We start from the raw sequence: 14729 nt of genomic DNA, 5'->3' as shown, positions 1-14729 counted from the left end.
TAGCCGAGGGAGCCGGCGTACAGCTTCCAGGTCATGTGGCCAGCATGACTAATCCACTTCTGGTGAACCAGAGCAGCGCACGGAAACGCTGTTTAGCTTCCTGCTGGAGCGGTACCTATTTATCTACTTGCACTTTGACGTGCTTTTGAACTGCTAGGTTGGCAGGAGCTGGGACCGAGCAACGGGAGCTCACCCTGTCGTGGGGATTCGAACCACTGACCTTCTGATCGGCAAGTCCTAGGCTCTGTGGTTTAACCCACAGCGCCACCCACTATGTGGGATACTCACAGGGTAATGATAATGGAACTGGGCAGAAGAATGCTCACCCTGTTCTTTCAAGCAGACTTTCTCTAGATGTTGCCCTCCATATGTTGTTGGACTACAATGCCCATCACTCTAACTATTGGCTATGCTGGCAGAGGTTGATGGGAGTTGTAGTCCAAAATTATCATGAATGTACCAAGTTGAAGGGAAAAAAGCTACTTAAAGGCATGCACAAAAGGAGAAGAATGTTCCCTTTGGAAGTAGAAGCAAGGCTTGAGATGTCAGCATCTAGGCTTTTGGCCTAGAAAATGCACAGGCATTACTCATGGATTCTGGAGAAGAGGAACTGATACGTGTGACTGAGGAGACATTAGTTAGATATATGCGGTATTTGAATACCAAGAATACTACAGGAAGAGAGCTGGAGGAGTCTTAACCTTATTCACCATCACCACTCATATCTCTTCAGCAGCACTAATCAAATATATATGAGAAATGAATACCTTTCTCTTCCCTCATTGGCTCCTGATTGTCAGTTTTCAGCTGTTTATCTAATTACTGCCTCGGATCATTTGCCTGTCGCATAGCTGACAATGGTATGGATTTTGGCCAGCCTGAAATCCTCTCATTAAATTACTTAGAAGATCAAAGATTTGCGAATACAGTTGTGTGGAGTAACCACTTGCATAGCAAGAAGGATATAATTTTTTTTTTTAGCGGTGCTTCTGAGTAACTGAGAAAACCAAACCTTTAATCAGCTACACTTCAAAGAATGGATGTGACTGCCAACAGGTAATACAGTGGTACCTCGTAAGACGAATGCCTCGGAAGACGAAAAACTCGCAAGACGAAAGAGTTTTTTGTTTTTTGAGTTGCTTCGCAAAACAAATTTCCCTATGGGCTTGCTTCGCAAGACAAAAACGTCTTGCGAGTTTGTTTCCTTTTTCTTAAAACCACTTGAAGAGGTGCAGTTGTGACTTGACCGTGCTTTGCAAGACGAAAAACTCGCAAGACGGAAAGACTCGCGGAACGAATTAATTTCGTCTTGCGAGGCACCACTGTATAAAAATAAGAGGAAAGGGCACCACACCTGAACTAAAACTAAAACTAAAAAAACCTGTAGTTTCAGCAGAATGCATTGAACATTTAGGGTGTACCTGTTCATGCACTTAATGCCACAGATGGATATGGGCGTTGTTTTCTGTATACCTGAAGGAGCATCTCGTTCTGCCCGGATGCTGAGGTCGAGCTCCGAGGGCCTTCTGGCGGTTCCCTCACTGCAAGAAGTGAGGTTACAGGGAACCAGGCAGAGGGCCTTCTCGGTAGTGGCGCCCGCCCTGTGGAACGCCCTCTCATCAGATGTCAAGGAAATAAGCAGATACAGTGGTATCTCGGGTTAAGTACTTAATTCATTCCGGAGGTCCATTCTTAACCTGAAACTGTTCTTAACCTGAAGCACCACTTTAGCTAATGGGGCCTCCCACTACCGCCGGGCTGCTGGAGCACGATTTCTGTTCTCATCCTGAAACAAAGTTCTTAACCCAAGGTACTATTTTGGGTTAGCGGAGTCTGTAACCTGAAGTGTCTGTAACCTGAAGCGTATGTAACCCGAGGTACCACTGTACAATGGTAACTCTGGGTGCGAATGGGATCCGTTCCGGAGCCCCGTTTGCATCCTGAAGCAAACGCAACCCGCGTCTGTGCATCTGCGCATGCATGGGTCACAAATCACTGCTTCTACGCATGCGCGTGACGACATTTTGAGTGTCTGCGCATGCACAAGTGCCGAAACCCGGAAGTAACACGTTCCGTTACTTCCGGGTCGCCACAGAGGGCAGCCCGAAAATGCTCAACCTGAAGCTATTTCAACCCGAGGTATGATTGTATCTTATTTTTAAAAGACATCTGAAGGCAGCCCTGTTTAGGGAAGTTTCTAATATTTAATGCTGTATTGTTTTTAACACTCGATTGGAAGCCGCCCAGAGTGGCTGGGGAAACCCAGCCAGATGGGCGGGGTATAAATAAATAATTAATTAATTAATTAATTAATTAATTAATTAATTCTCTGTACTGTAAGATCCTGAGAAAATCCATGACTGGCTCTGGTTTCCTGCAGCATGAGTAACTGGCATACGTGTAGCAAGATGAATTTATGAAACAGCATCACATGCTATATATTGGCAGATCACGTTATTCATTCACTTACTCCATTTACAGCCCACCTTTCCTCGAAGGAGTTCAAGGCAGCATCCTCCCATTTTATGGTCACAATAAGTCCCGTGACATAGGAGTGGCTGAGAGAGAAGGTCTGGCCCAAGGTCACCCCGTGATTTTCATCACTGAATGGGGGTTGGAACCTAGGTCTGAGAATCAACCTCCCCCACATGTTGTGGGGGTCGTGGGGTCACATTGCAAAGCCCTGCTTACTGCAGCCAATCCATGCACTGAATAAATCCCAGCAACTAAAGCTTATCCTGCCCTAGAGACAAACCAACCGTTTCAGGAAGCACAAATAAATCTACAAAAATAATATTTTGCAGTATTCTAAAATAGGATAGGGACGCGGGTGGCGCTGTGGTCTAAATCACAGAGCCTAGGGCTTGCCGATCAGAAGGCTGGCGGTTCGAATCCCCACAATGGGGTGATCTCCTGTTGTTTGGTCCCGGCTCCTGCCAACCTAGCAGTTTGAAAGCACGTCAAAGTGCAAGTAGATAAATAGGTACTGCTCCGGTGGGAAGGTAAACGGTGTTTCTGAGCGCTGCTCTGGTTCACCAGAAGAGGCTTAGTCATGCTGGCCACATGACCTGGAAGCTGTACGCTGGCTCCCTCGGCCAGTAAAGCGAGATGAGTGGCGCAACCCCAGAGTTGTCCCCGACTGGACCTAATGGTCAGGGGTACCTTTACCTTTACCTATAAAATATGATTACGAACTGGACGGGGATGTCTCCATCTTTTCAAAAGTATTTTTAGAAGGTTTTTTTTCTTTTTAAAAAAGGAATCTGCCTATGTTAAAATACAAAGAAAACCAAATGTGAAAACATACTTGATACAGAACAATGAGGACCCTACTTCGAATGCCTTTACCAGCAGGAGAATCTTAAGAGGTTTTCAAAATATGCTGCAGGGTTTTGTTTTTTGCTTTTTGAGGAATTTTATTGTTTTATATTGTAGTTTACCCCCGATTAATTGATGTTTGTATGTATGCACATGTATAATATATATATGTATTTACAGAGAGAGACAAAGAATTCATTATTTTTGTAAACCGCTTAGAGCCTGTTTCAGTATTGAGCAGTATATAAATAAACATATGAAACAAATAGGTCAGAATGGTTGGCTGTTTGCTGCAACGCCAGCCAACATGATTAGCCCCCTTGAAATGAGATCAGAGTGCAGCAGAATCGATTTTCACACAGTAAGTCTCATTATTTGGGACACAGGTCAGCTGGGCATGATCCAGACAAATATTGCTTGCTACACCACAGCCATTTTAGATTGATTCTGTCTCCATCCCCGAGTCACAGATACTTCATCATCGTGGAGACATGTCAAGATGTGCACTTGTATAAATGATAGTGCCCTTGCTAGAAACATCTTTTGGGTAAGGCCAAAACAGCAACGTAAACTCTGCTAGATGCTGAAGGTAAAAATACAATCCAGGAAGCAAACCTGATGGACTCTTTTTCTTTCTATCTTTCTCAGGTCACAATCAGGATGATTCCCAAGGGTATCTGTCTGGTGGCACCGTGTGGATAGCTTTCAAATATTATCTGTATAGTTAAATGATCTAGACAGCATCTTAAAAAGCAGAGACATCACCTTGCCAACAAAGGTCCGTATAGTAAAAGCTATGGTTTTCCCAGTAGTGATGTATGGAAGTGAGAGCAGGACCATAAAGAAGGCTGATCACCGAAGAATTGATGCTTTTGCATTATGGTGCTGGAGGAGAACTCTTGAGAGTCCCATGGACTGCAAGAAGATCAAACCTATCCATTCTGAAGGAAATCAGCCCTGAGTGCTCACTGGAAGGACAGATCCTGAAGCTGAGGCTCCAATACTTTGGCTACCTCATGAGAAGAGAAGACTCCCTGGAAAAGACCCTGATGTTGGGAAAGATGGAGGGCACAAGGAGAAGGGGATGACAGAGGACGAGATGGTTGGACAGTGTTCTGGAAGCTACCAGCATGAGTTTGACCAAACTGCGGGAGACAGTGGAAGACAGGAGTGAGTGGCGTGCTCTGGTCCATGGGGTCATGAAGAGTTGGACATGACTAAACGACTAAACAACAACAGTTAAATGATTTCTAGAGTTATATCTGTCTATCCCAGGGGTCGGCAAAGTTTTTGTGGCTTGGGCTGGTTCACGGTCCTGCAGACGCCGCGATGGGCTGGAGAGTGCGCACGCACGCATGCGCAAATGCTATTTCCGGTGCTCCTTCCGGTGCGGAGGAGGCGTGCGCAGCTTCCTATTGGCTGCAGGACCTTTCTGCAGCCAATGGGAAGCCAGCCAGCGTTGCAGAAGGCGGTCCCCGCTCTGCTCTACGCCGGTTTAGCATGGCACACGGGAGCCGACTGAGCAGGTGGTGAGGGTCCCTGAGTGGGCAGCGGGGGTCCATGGGCTGGTTAAACAACCCCCATAGGCCGCTTGTGGCCCATGGGCCTGAGGTTGCCAACCCCTGCTCTATCTGTTATAGGAGGGCTTTTTTTCAGCCAAAACACCTCTCATGTAGGAGCCATTCCAAGAGAACAAGGGAGGTGTTCATGGTGAGTTCCGACACTTCTTTTTCTAGAAAAAGAGCACTGGTTATAGGATCCAGAGCAGGTCAGGCATTTGCTATAATGAAACAGGATTGTTGGGCTATAGCAAATATCAACAAATTAGTGTGCATCTCTCTCTGTGTGTACATGTATGCCTTCATTCAGAGAAATCCAAGTCTTTTGATGAGAAGGCATAGGATAAAAATGCTATATATTGATTAGCAGGGGAAAAGGGGAGCCAAACACGCTGTTTTGATTGGCTATTACGCAACTCTTTCCCAAGGTGGGATTGCAAACGGCGTTCTGAGAGTACTTTGAGCAGCTGGAAGTTGGGGAAGGAAGAGAAAGAGTGACCGTATGGAAGAGTTCACCCTTAACTAATATGTAGGGTCCGTGTCTTGTAGTTTAGGGGGGAAAGCAACATAACAAAGAGATCTACCAGGAATCAGAGGACAGGGTTTTTCTATTTTATTTTGATTACCTGCTCAGCTTGGCTGTCTGCGTGCAGAATTAAAATTGTTACTGCTAGAGAATGAAATACATGGCTGAACGTGCTTTTCTAGTGCGGTTTGGACAAATTCAATTCCCCTTTTCAAGGTTAACAGCTTTCACGGCAACAGCCAGGTTACCTTTTTATACTTGAGGGTACAGGGTAACAGAAGGAAATTCATTAAGTGGTGGAGGTAGACTGGTATATATCTCATTCCTTTCAGGATGAGATGTGATAGTCCCAAGACTGGCAGAAGGCCCAAAGAACACTGCGTTGCAAACTTTACACAATCCACTTCCATAAGTACCTCAAGAACGCTGACTGTCCATAGACTGTCCAAGCGCTGTACAGAGAATACGCCATACAATACAGTCATACCTCAGGTTACAGACGCTGTGTGATTTTGGGTCGTGCACCGCGCTGAACCTGGAGGTACTGGAACTTGTTACTTCTGGGTTTCAGCGCTTGCGCACATGCAGAAGCTCTAAATCATGCTTTGTGCATGTGCAGAAGTGGCAAATCGCAACCCACGCATGCGCAGATGCGGTGCTGCAGGTTACGAACGTGCTTCCCACACCGCTCACGTTTGCAATTCGAGCATCCACTGTACTTTAAATAAACCACAAGCAGATCAGAGTCTAAGGCTGTGTATGCACTAACCCATCTGTAGCACAAAAATGCGTTTTTTTAAAAACAATCCAGAATTATACATGCTCATCCTCAACATATGCCCCAGGTCATGCCAAGCGAAATGAGACAGGAATAGCAGGATTTGCCCAAGGGCCAAGAGGATTCTTAGGTGAGGGTGCAGATAGCTCAAGGGGCGACTGGGAGAAGCATTTTAAAACAAGTGGGAGGGCTGTGTCCAGTGCTTTAAAAAAAAAAAGTTTAGGGGTACTCTCATTTTGACTCAAGAAAACCACCATTTTATAGCTCAAATCGGGAAAAATGAATATAGTAAATGGACAAAAGTACAAAGATTCACAAAATGTTTAGGGCTATGCGTACCCCTGTGTACCCCCAGAAAAAAGCACTGGGTGTGCCATGCACTGGGGTTCTTTTGCTCAAGCTTAAGCTTAGCTACCTATATATAAAAATATATAAAAGGATGTCACATAGAGGAGGGAGAAAGGTTGTTTTCTGCTGCTCCAGAGAAGCGGACACGGAGCAATGGATCCAAACTGCAGGAAAGAAGATTCCACCTAAAGATTAGGAAGAACTTCCTGACGGTAAGAGCTGTTCGACAGTGGAATTTGCTGCCAAGGAGTGTGGTGGAGTCTCCTTCTTTGGAGGTCTTTAAGCAGAGGCTTGACAACCATATGTCAGGAGTGCTCTGATGGTGTTTCCTGCTTGGCAGGGGGTTGGACTCGATGGCCCTTGTGGTCTCTTCCAACTCTATGATTCTATGATTCTATCCTAGCCTCTGCCAAGGTATCTTTTGAGCCTTCAACTTGTAACCTGAGCTGATGCAAAGGTCATGTGCTAACTTCCTTGATACAACTCTCAGGGTTTCCTGAACAGTGAGTCCAAGTCTTTTGTCTGAGGGTAGGAATCAGGACCTTCTAGATCCTGCTGTCCACAAGGTGTGGTTACTTGACATTGAGTTGGAAACCCTTCTCATGATTAGGTCACCCATGCCTTTTCCTTCTTACACATGCCCCAAGTGGTGGTGGTATATAGGTGGTATATTCCCACCTGTAGCATCAGTGGGCAGGTGTGCCCATTTCAAAAGGACACACCATGGGGTAAAGCAACGAGCTTTTATTTTCACAGCGAAACTAGTTTTTTAAGAAACACTTTTCAAGAGCAAAAATATGCAATAGAACTAGATTTTGTGTGGACTACGATATAAAAAAGCAAGCACTCAATTTCTATCGGTTCCAGAATAAAATGTTGTGCGGCTGCAGCCTCTATCAAGATAGCTGGTGCCCATTTTATTTAGCTCCACTGAATTGCCTGCTGCTGATTCAACACAAAGCACACAGAAATGATTGCACTTCTCAGTGTTATTGGCAGTTGTTGATATTCAATAGCTGATTCGAACGAGACATCTAATTTGGGAGGGGAGATGGAATATTTGCTTCTGTACAATTTCTCACATTTGCGACGTCAGCAATATCAAAGTGTCTCATCAACAGTTTGATAGCATTATGTAAGGGTGCCAAAGTTCTTGCTTACGGAAGCTTCACAGTGCAACCGCGAAACTGATTCCTGCTACCTGTGAAGCAGGCTTAGATCTCATCACAAAGTTGATTTGAAGTGCACTAGAAAGTGCCAGCTCCAGCATTTTTGGGGTGTGAGGAGAGGGGCTTGGGCAAGGTACCCCCAGTGTGTCTGGTAACCTGGGATATCCAAATCAAAAAATCTTTTGGTCCACATCTCATCTTTTGGGTGCTATGGCAGTACTGTAGGTTGGTGAGCTAAACCACATTAGCTCTAGAGATGGGATAATTTGCCTATTTCCAATCCACCTTGGGTTACATACGCTTCAGGTTACATACGCTTCAGGTTACAGACTCCGCTAACCCAGAAATAGTACCTCGGGTTAAGAACTTTGCTTCAGGATGAGAACAGAAATTGTGCTTTGGCGGCGCGGCGGCAGCGGGAGGCCCCATTAACTAAAGTGGTGCTCAGGTTAAGAACAGTTTCAGGTTAAGAACGGACCTCCGGAATGAATTAAGTACTTAACCCGCGGTACCACTGTACTGTCATTTTAATGTATTTTACTCAGTTCTGTTCCATGGTTGCATTACTTAGGGTTGCCATACGTCTTGGACATAGCTGGTATTTGGCCTTCTTAAGCAGTGTCTGGGAGAAAAATGGTTAAATGTCCAGGAAAATCCAGACATATGGCCACCCACGTTGGGAATGTCGATTCTGGTGAATTTAATAATAAAAAAAGCTCAAAAAACTCAAAAAGTTCAACAAACTTTGTGTCCAGATTCTTTCTTTTTGAAATAAGGCAACGCAAATGTACATTATACATTTTTTTTAAAAAAGAAACCAGAATGCACATATAAATGCATACTATTTATATATTTAAAGCCCCAAGAACTGTTAGAACAGCCAGAAAATGACAAAATCTAGTTGAAAGCGTGATTCCCATCTGCACATTAGTCTGAGAGGTGTGGATTGGTTCATTTCATGTAGGAATGAATAAAGATCAAATTCTCCATGCACCCCTATTTCCGTCATATCTACTATGGTAGTGAAAATGAAGCTTGTGTGGGAAATGTAAAGAAAAATAAGGTACTTTCTATCATATCTGGTGGACCTGCCCCAAGGTCATAGAATCATAGAATCATAGAATCATAGAGTTGGAAGAGACCACAAGGGCCATCGAGTCCAACCCCCTGCCAAGCAGGAAACACCATCAGAGCACTCCTGACATATGGTTGTCAAGCCTCTGCTTAAAGACCTCCAAAGAAGGAGACTCCACCACACTCCTTGGCAGCAAATTCCACTGTCGAACAGCTCTTACTGTCAGGAAGTTCTTCCTAATGTTTAGGTGGAATCTTCTTTCTTGTAGTTTGGATCCATTGCTCCGTGTCCGCTTCTCTGGAGCAGCAGAAAACAACCTTTCTCCCTCCTCTATGTGACATCCTTTTATATATTTGAACATGGCTATCATATCACCCCTTAACCTCCTCTTCTCCAGGCTAAACATGCCCAGCTCCCTTAGCCGTTCCTCATAAGGCATCGTTTCCAGGCCTTTGACCATTTTGGTTGCCCTCCTCTGGACACGTTCCAGTTTGTCAATGTCCTTCTTGAACTGTGGTGCCCAGAACTGGACACAGTACTCCAGGTGAGGTCTGACCAGAGCAGAATACAGTGGCACTATTACTTCCCTTGATCTAGATGCTATACTCCTATTGATGCAGCCCAGAATTGCATTGGCTTTTTTAGCTGCCGCGTCACACTGTTGGCTCATGTCAAGTTTGTGGTCAACCAAGACTCCTAGATCCTTTTCACATGTAGTGCTCTCAAGCCAGGTGTCACCCATCTTGTATTTGTGCCTCTCATTTTTTTTGCCCAAGTGCAATACTTTACATTTCTCCCTGTTAAAATTCATCTTGTTTGTTTTGGCCCAGTTCTCTAATCTGTCAAGGTCGTTTTGAAGTGTGTTCCTGTCCTCTGGGGTGTTAGCCACCCCTCCCAGTTTGGTGTCATCTGCAAATTTGATCAGGATGCCCTTGAGTCCATCATCCAAGTCGTTGATAAAGATGTTGAATAAGACCGGGCCCAAGACAGAACCCTGTGGCACCCCACTAGTCACTCTTCTCCAGGATGAAGAGGAACCATTGATGAGCACCCTTTGGGTTCGGTCAGTCAGCCAGTTACAAATCCACTGAGTGGTAGCATAGTCAAGACCGCATTTTACCAGCTTCTTTACAAGAATATCATGGGGCACCTTGTCAAATGCCTTGCTGAAATCAAGGTAGGCTACATCCACTGCGTTCCCTTCATCTACCAGGCTTGTAATTCTGTCAAAAAACGAGATCAGGTTAGTCTGACATGACTTATTTTTCAGAAATCCATGCTGACTATTGGTGATCACAGCATTCCTTTCCAGGTGCTCACAGACTGTTTGCTTAATGATCTGCTCCAGAATCTTCCCTGGTATTGATGTCAGACTGACTGGGCGGTAATTATTTGGGTCCTCTCTTTTCCCCTTTTTGAAAATAGGGACAACATTTGCCCTCCTCCAGTCTGCCGGGACTTCGCCTGTTCTCCAGGAATTCTCAAAAATGACTGCCAGTGGTTCTGAAATCACATCTGCCAGTTCTTTTAATACTCTTGGATGCAGTTCATCTGGCCCTGGAGACTTGAATACATCTAGACTAGCCAAGTATTCTTGTACTATCTCCTTAGTTATTCTGGGCTGTGTTTCCTCTGCTGAATCATTTGCTCCAAATTCTTCAGGTCGGGCATTGTTTTCTTTATCGGAGAAGACTGAGGCAAAGAAGGCATTGAGGAGTTCAGCCCTTTCTGTGTCCCCTGTTTGCATTTCACCATCTTCTCCTCTGAGTGACCCCACTGTTTCTTTGTTCTTCCTTTTGCTACGAACATACCCATAAAAGCCTTTTTTGTTGCTTTTAACCTCTCTAGCAAGCCTGAGTTCATTCTGTGCTTTAGCTTTTCTGACTTTGTGTCTACACGTGCTGGCTATTTGTTTGAATTCCTCTTTGGTGGTTTCCCCCCTTTTCCATTTTTTGTACACATCCTTTTTTAATCTTAACTCAGTTAAAAGTTCTTTAGATAGCCACCCTGGCTTCTTTAGGCACCTTCCATGTTTCCGTCTCATTGGTATTGCCTGAAGTTGTGCTTTTACTATCTCCCTCTTAACAAACTCCCAGCCATCATGAACTCCCTTTCCTTTTAGTATTACTGTCCATGGGATCTCACCCAGCACTTCCCTAAGTTTTATGAAGTCGGCTTTCTTAAAGTCGAGAAATTGAGTCCTAGTATGCTTGGCTGCTCCTTTCCGCTGTATAGTAAACTTCAGAAGAGCATGATCACTCGCGCCTAATGATCCTTCCACTTCTACCCCACTAACCAGGTCATCAACATTGGTTAGGACCAGATCTAAAATGGCTGTTCCTCTTGTAGCTTCTCCCACTTTCTGGACAATGAAGTTGTCTGCAAGGCCAGTGAGGAATCTGTTTGACCTTATGCTCTTGGCTGAGTTTGACATCCAACAAATATCCGGGTAATTGAAGTCCCCCATTACTACTATCTCCCTTCCTTTTGCATGCTTGGCCATCTGTTCCAGGAAGGCATCATCTATGTCCTCCGTTTGGCTTGGGGATCTATAGTAAACTCCCACAATGAGGTCACTGTTATTCTTCTCTCCCTTAATTTTGACCCAAATGCTCTCACTTTGGCTTTGAGGTTCTAAATCTTGGATCTCTTCACAGGTATACACATCCCTGACATATAACGCCACTCCTCCTCCTTTCTTGTCTGGTCTGTTTCTCTGAAATAGATTGTATCCCTCCATTATTACATTCCAATCGTGGGACTTATCCCACCAGGTTTCAGTGATGCCTATTATGTCATATTTAGTTTGCTGTACCAAGAGCTCAAGCTCATCTTGTTTATTTCCCATACTTTGCGCATTAGTGTACAGACATTGAAGTCCATTAATCATTCCCCCGTGTCTCTTATTTAAGGATTTTTTCCTCCCACCACTAGGTCTGCGTGCTGTTTGCTCCATTCGGTCTATGACATTTGGATGATCATCTTCATCAATTGATAGACTCCTACCTTCAGGAGCACTGTCTCCCTCCCCCACATTAGTCAGTTTAAAGCCCTCCTGATGAGGTTTCTGAGATTTTTTGCAAAAACATTCCTACCAACCGTTGTGAGGTGCAGCCCATCGCTTGCCAGAAGTCCATCTTCAAGAAACTGCATTCCGTGATCTAAGAATCCAAACCGTTCCTGTTTACACCATTTGCGAAGCCAGTTGTTCACTTCCACTATTTTTCCCTCTCTCCCTGGGCCACGTCGTTCAACTGGGAGGACAGATGAGATGACAATTTGTGCATTTAATTGCTTCAATTTCCTGCCCAGAGCCTCGTAATCTCTTTTGATCTTCTGGAGGCTATTGCTTGCAGTGTCATTGGTTCCCACATGAACCAAGAGGAAGGGGTATTTGTCAGTGGGTTTTATGATTCCTTGCAGTCGTTCAGTTACATCTTGGATCTTAGCCCCGGGGAGACAGCACACTTCCCGAGACATCTTGTCAGGCCCACAGATCACTGCTTCTGTTCCCCTCAGTAGGGAATCCCCTATCACCACTACACGCCTCCTCTTAGGTCTGGTCGGGGTTCTTCCGTGAGCTGTCCGTTCCAAGGTCGCCTGCACATTCCCTGAAGACTGCCTTTGCTGCTCGTCTTCATATACCTGATCGACTGTAATGAGGGAGAGATCCTCAAATGGAGTCTGCTCTTCGTCTTCCATGCTAGGGGAAAGGACCTCAAAGCGATTGCGTATTTCTAAACAATCAGAGCGAACCCTGGGCCTCCTACTTCTTTGAGTCACGTTTCTCCATATATCTGGCTCCTGTGTTGGTGAACTAGCCTCCTTCTCAGGGGAGTCCCCTGTCTCCTCCTTGGTGGAGACGGTGTGCTCTGTTGCTTCCAAGAAGAGCTCCAGCTCTCTAATTCTTTGGAGCGTAGCTACACGTTCCTCCAGTTGCTGGACTTTGTCTTTTAAGAGGGCAATCAACATGCAATTGCTGCAGGTAAAGCTGCCTGCAACCTTTGGCAAGATGGCAAACATTGCGCAGGAACCACAGGCGACTGCAGCTGTTCCCTCACCCTCCATCTTGAGAAGGTGTCGTTGGGGGTGACTACAGCGGTCCTCCATCATAAAAAGCGTGAAGACAGGACAAATAAATCCCCCCAAATAAACCTATATCTCCCCCAACAAACGTTTGAGACTAGCTCCCCTAAATCTAAAAGATGGATCAAACTGCGCGCGCCGCTAGGCGCGCGCCGCTGCCCTACAAGCTCTGACAAGCTCCTCCCACAGCTAATCCCCTACCTCAACAGAAGCCCTGCCCCCTCTGACCTTTGCACAGAGAAAGCAGCTAATCAGCCACAAGAAACTCACACAAGAAAACCCTTTTTGTTCCTTCTTCAGCCGCTGCCCTACAAGCTCTGACAAGCTCCTCCCACAGCTAATCCCCTACCTCAACAGAAGCCCTGCCCCCTCTGACCTTTGCACAGAGAAAGCAGCTAATCAGCCACAAGAAACTCACACAAGAAAACCCTTTTTGTTCCTTCTTCAGCCGCTGCCCTACAAGCTCTGACTTGGTGAAAGACTTCTGGGAGAAGATTTATAATGAATTGAAAAAAATGTTGAAATATAAATTTATTAAGAAACCAGAGGCCTTTCTTTTTGGAATAACAGGTCTGGAATTGCCCAAGAAAGATGTTAAATTATTTTTGTATGCCACAAGTGCTGCTCCAATTTTATTAGCTAAGAATTGGAAAACACAAGAAGTACCAACGGTGGAAGATTGGCAGATGAAGATGATGGACTTTTTGGAGCTAGCCGACCTGACTGGAAGAGTCCGTGACCAGAAGGAGGAGGAGTACCAGGAAGAATGGATGAAATTTAAAGACTATTTAGTTAAATATGTTAAGTTAAACTAATTGGAAAAACTTGCAAAAACCAGATAGGCTTAGGATTTAAATATGTAATGTGATGAATCAATATGTTTAATGCTGAATTGGAAAAAAAGAAAGATGTTAAGTGATTAAGTTAATTTTTTAAGAATGTTGGATTTGGAAAACCGTTAAAATGGTATACATTGAAATTCAACCAGGGGGACACAAGGAAGTCACTTAACAATGTAACTAAGTTTGATTTAATACGGTGGAGGTTTATGTTTGTTTGTTTATATGTCTGTTCGTTTATTTATTTTTTTTGGAAAATTAATAAAAAATGAAGCTTGTGTGAATCCACTTTGCGTCTCATAACTGAGACTGAACTCTCTAAAACTGCCGATTAGATTAAATGGGGTGTGCCACAAATGCTTGCCTCTATTCGGTTATCCCAAAAGTGACCCTAAACATTTTAATTATGGGGTCTGCCTTTACAGAATCCGAGCTTGGCCGGGCCTGATCCTCGATGCAAAACTGAAACTTCATTAATGTCCCAGGAGAAAAGTATCAGCTACACTGAGTGACCCACTTGGAAGCAGAAGATAATAATCCATTGTGTCATCGGTAAGGTCATAATTATAAACCATTAGGTCAAAATACTCATGAAACGATTGGAAAGAATCTTTTAAACATACCTGACGAACACCGAACCAGTACTCTCGGTCGCGCTGAGGGGAGGAGGGTCATCGCTTGACTTGCGGGAGCGAGACCGTCGCTTAAAATGCAAATCCAAGTCTTGTAGATCATGCATCTTCTTAACCATTTTAACAAAATTAAATGGCCGTTGGAAAAAGAATAAATGCTTCTCATCTGTCCCCAGACATATCCTTCCACAGCGCAGGTGTTTGCTGATATTTGACGTCGATTTTTATGCTGAACCTAGTTCAGGAAGGAGTTTTCTTTATGAGTTAATAAGTTACTTATTTGAACAATGTCACATGCCTCTTGTGTACCTGTCTGAAGGCAGCCTTATTTACTTAGTACTAAAACCTGGGTATTAGTAATACTAATATACCACTAAGGTGGCTAAGAAATCGAGCTAT

General features: G+C 44.5%; 1 protein-coding gene across 2 annotated transcripts in view; it reads right to left on the bottom strand.

Annotated features, from left to right (window-relative positions):
• GRAMD2B (GRAM domain containing 2B) overlaps positions 1-14529 on the bottom strand; it is a 59145-nt gene extending 44616 nt beyond the window's left edge. Inside the window, exon 1 of one of the 2 annotated variants that reach the window (XM_053407652.1) lies at positions 14322-14529. In XM_053407652.1, coding sequence (XP_053263627.1) covers positions 14322-14449 — 128 coding nt within the window. In that variant the 5' untranslated portion in view covers positions 14450-14529. The remainder of the gene's footprint in view (positions 1-14321) is intronic. The other variant, XM_053407650.1, reaches the window with a different exon arrangement.
• Positions 14530-14729: the final 200 nt, after the last annotated feature.

Source organism: Podarcis raffonei, chromosome 11 (genome assembly GCF_027172205.1).
Source record: "Podarcis raffonei isolate rPodRaf1 chromosome 11, rPodRaf1.pri, whole genome shotgun sequence".
NCBI classification, from domain to species: Eukaryota; Metazoa; Chordata; class Lepidosauria; order Squamata; family Lacertidae; genus Podarcis; species Podarcis raffonei.
The sequence above is the reverse complement of the archived record's forward strand: the minus strand, read 5'-3'. Positions and strand labels throughout refer to the sequence as shown.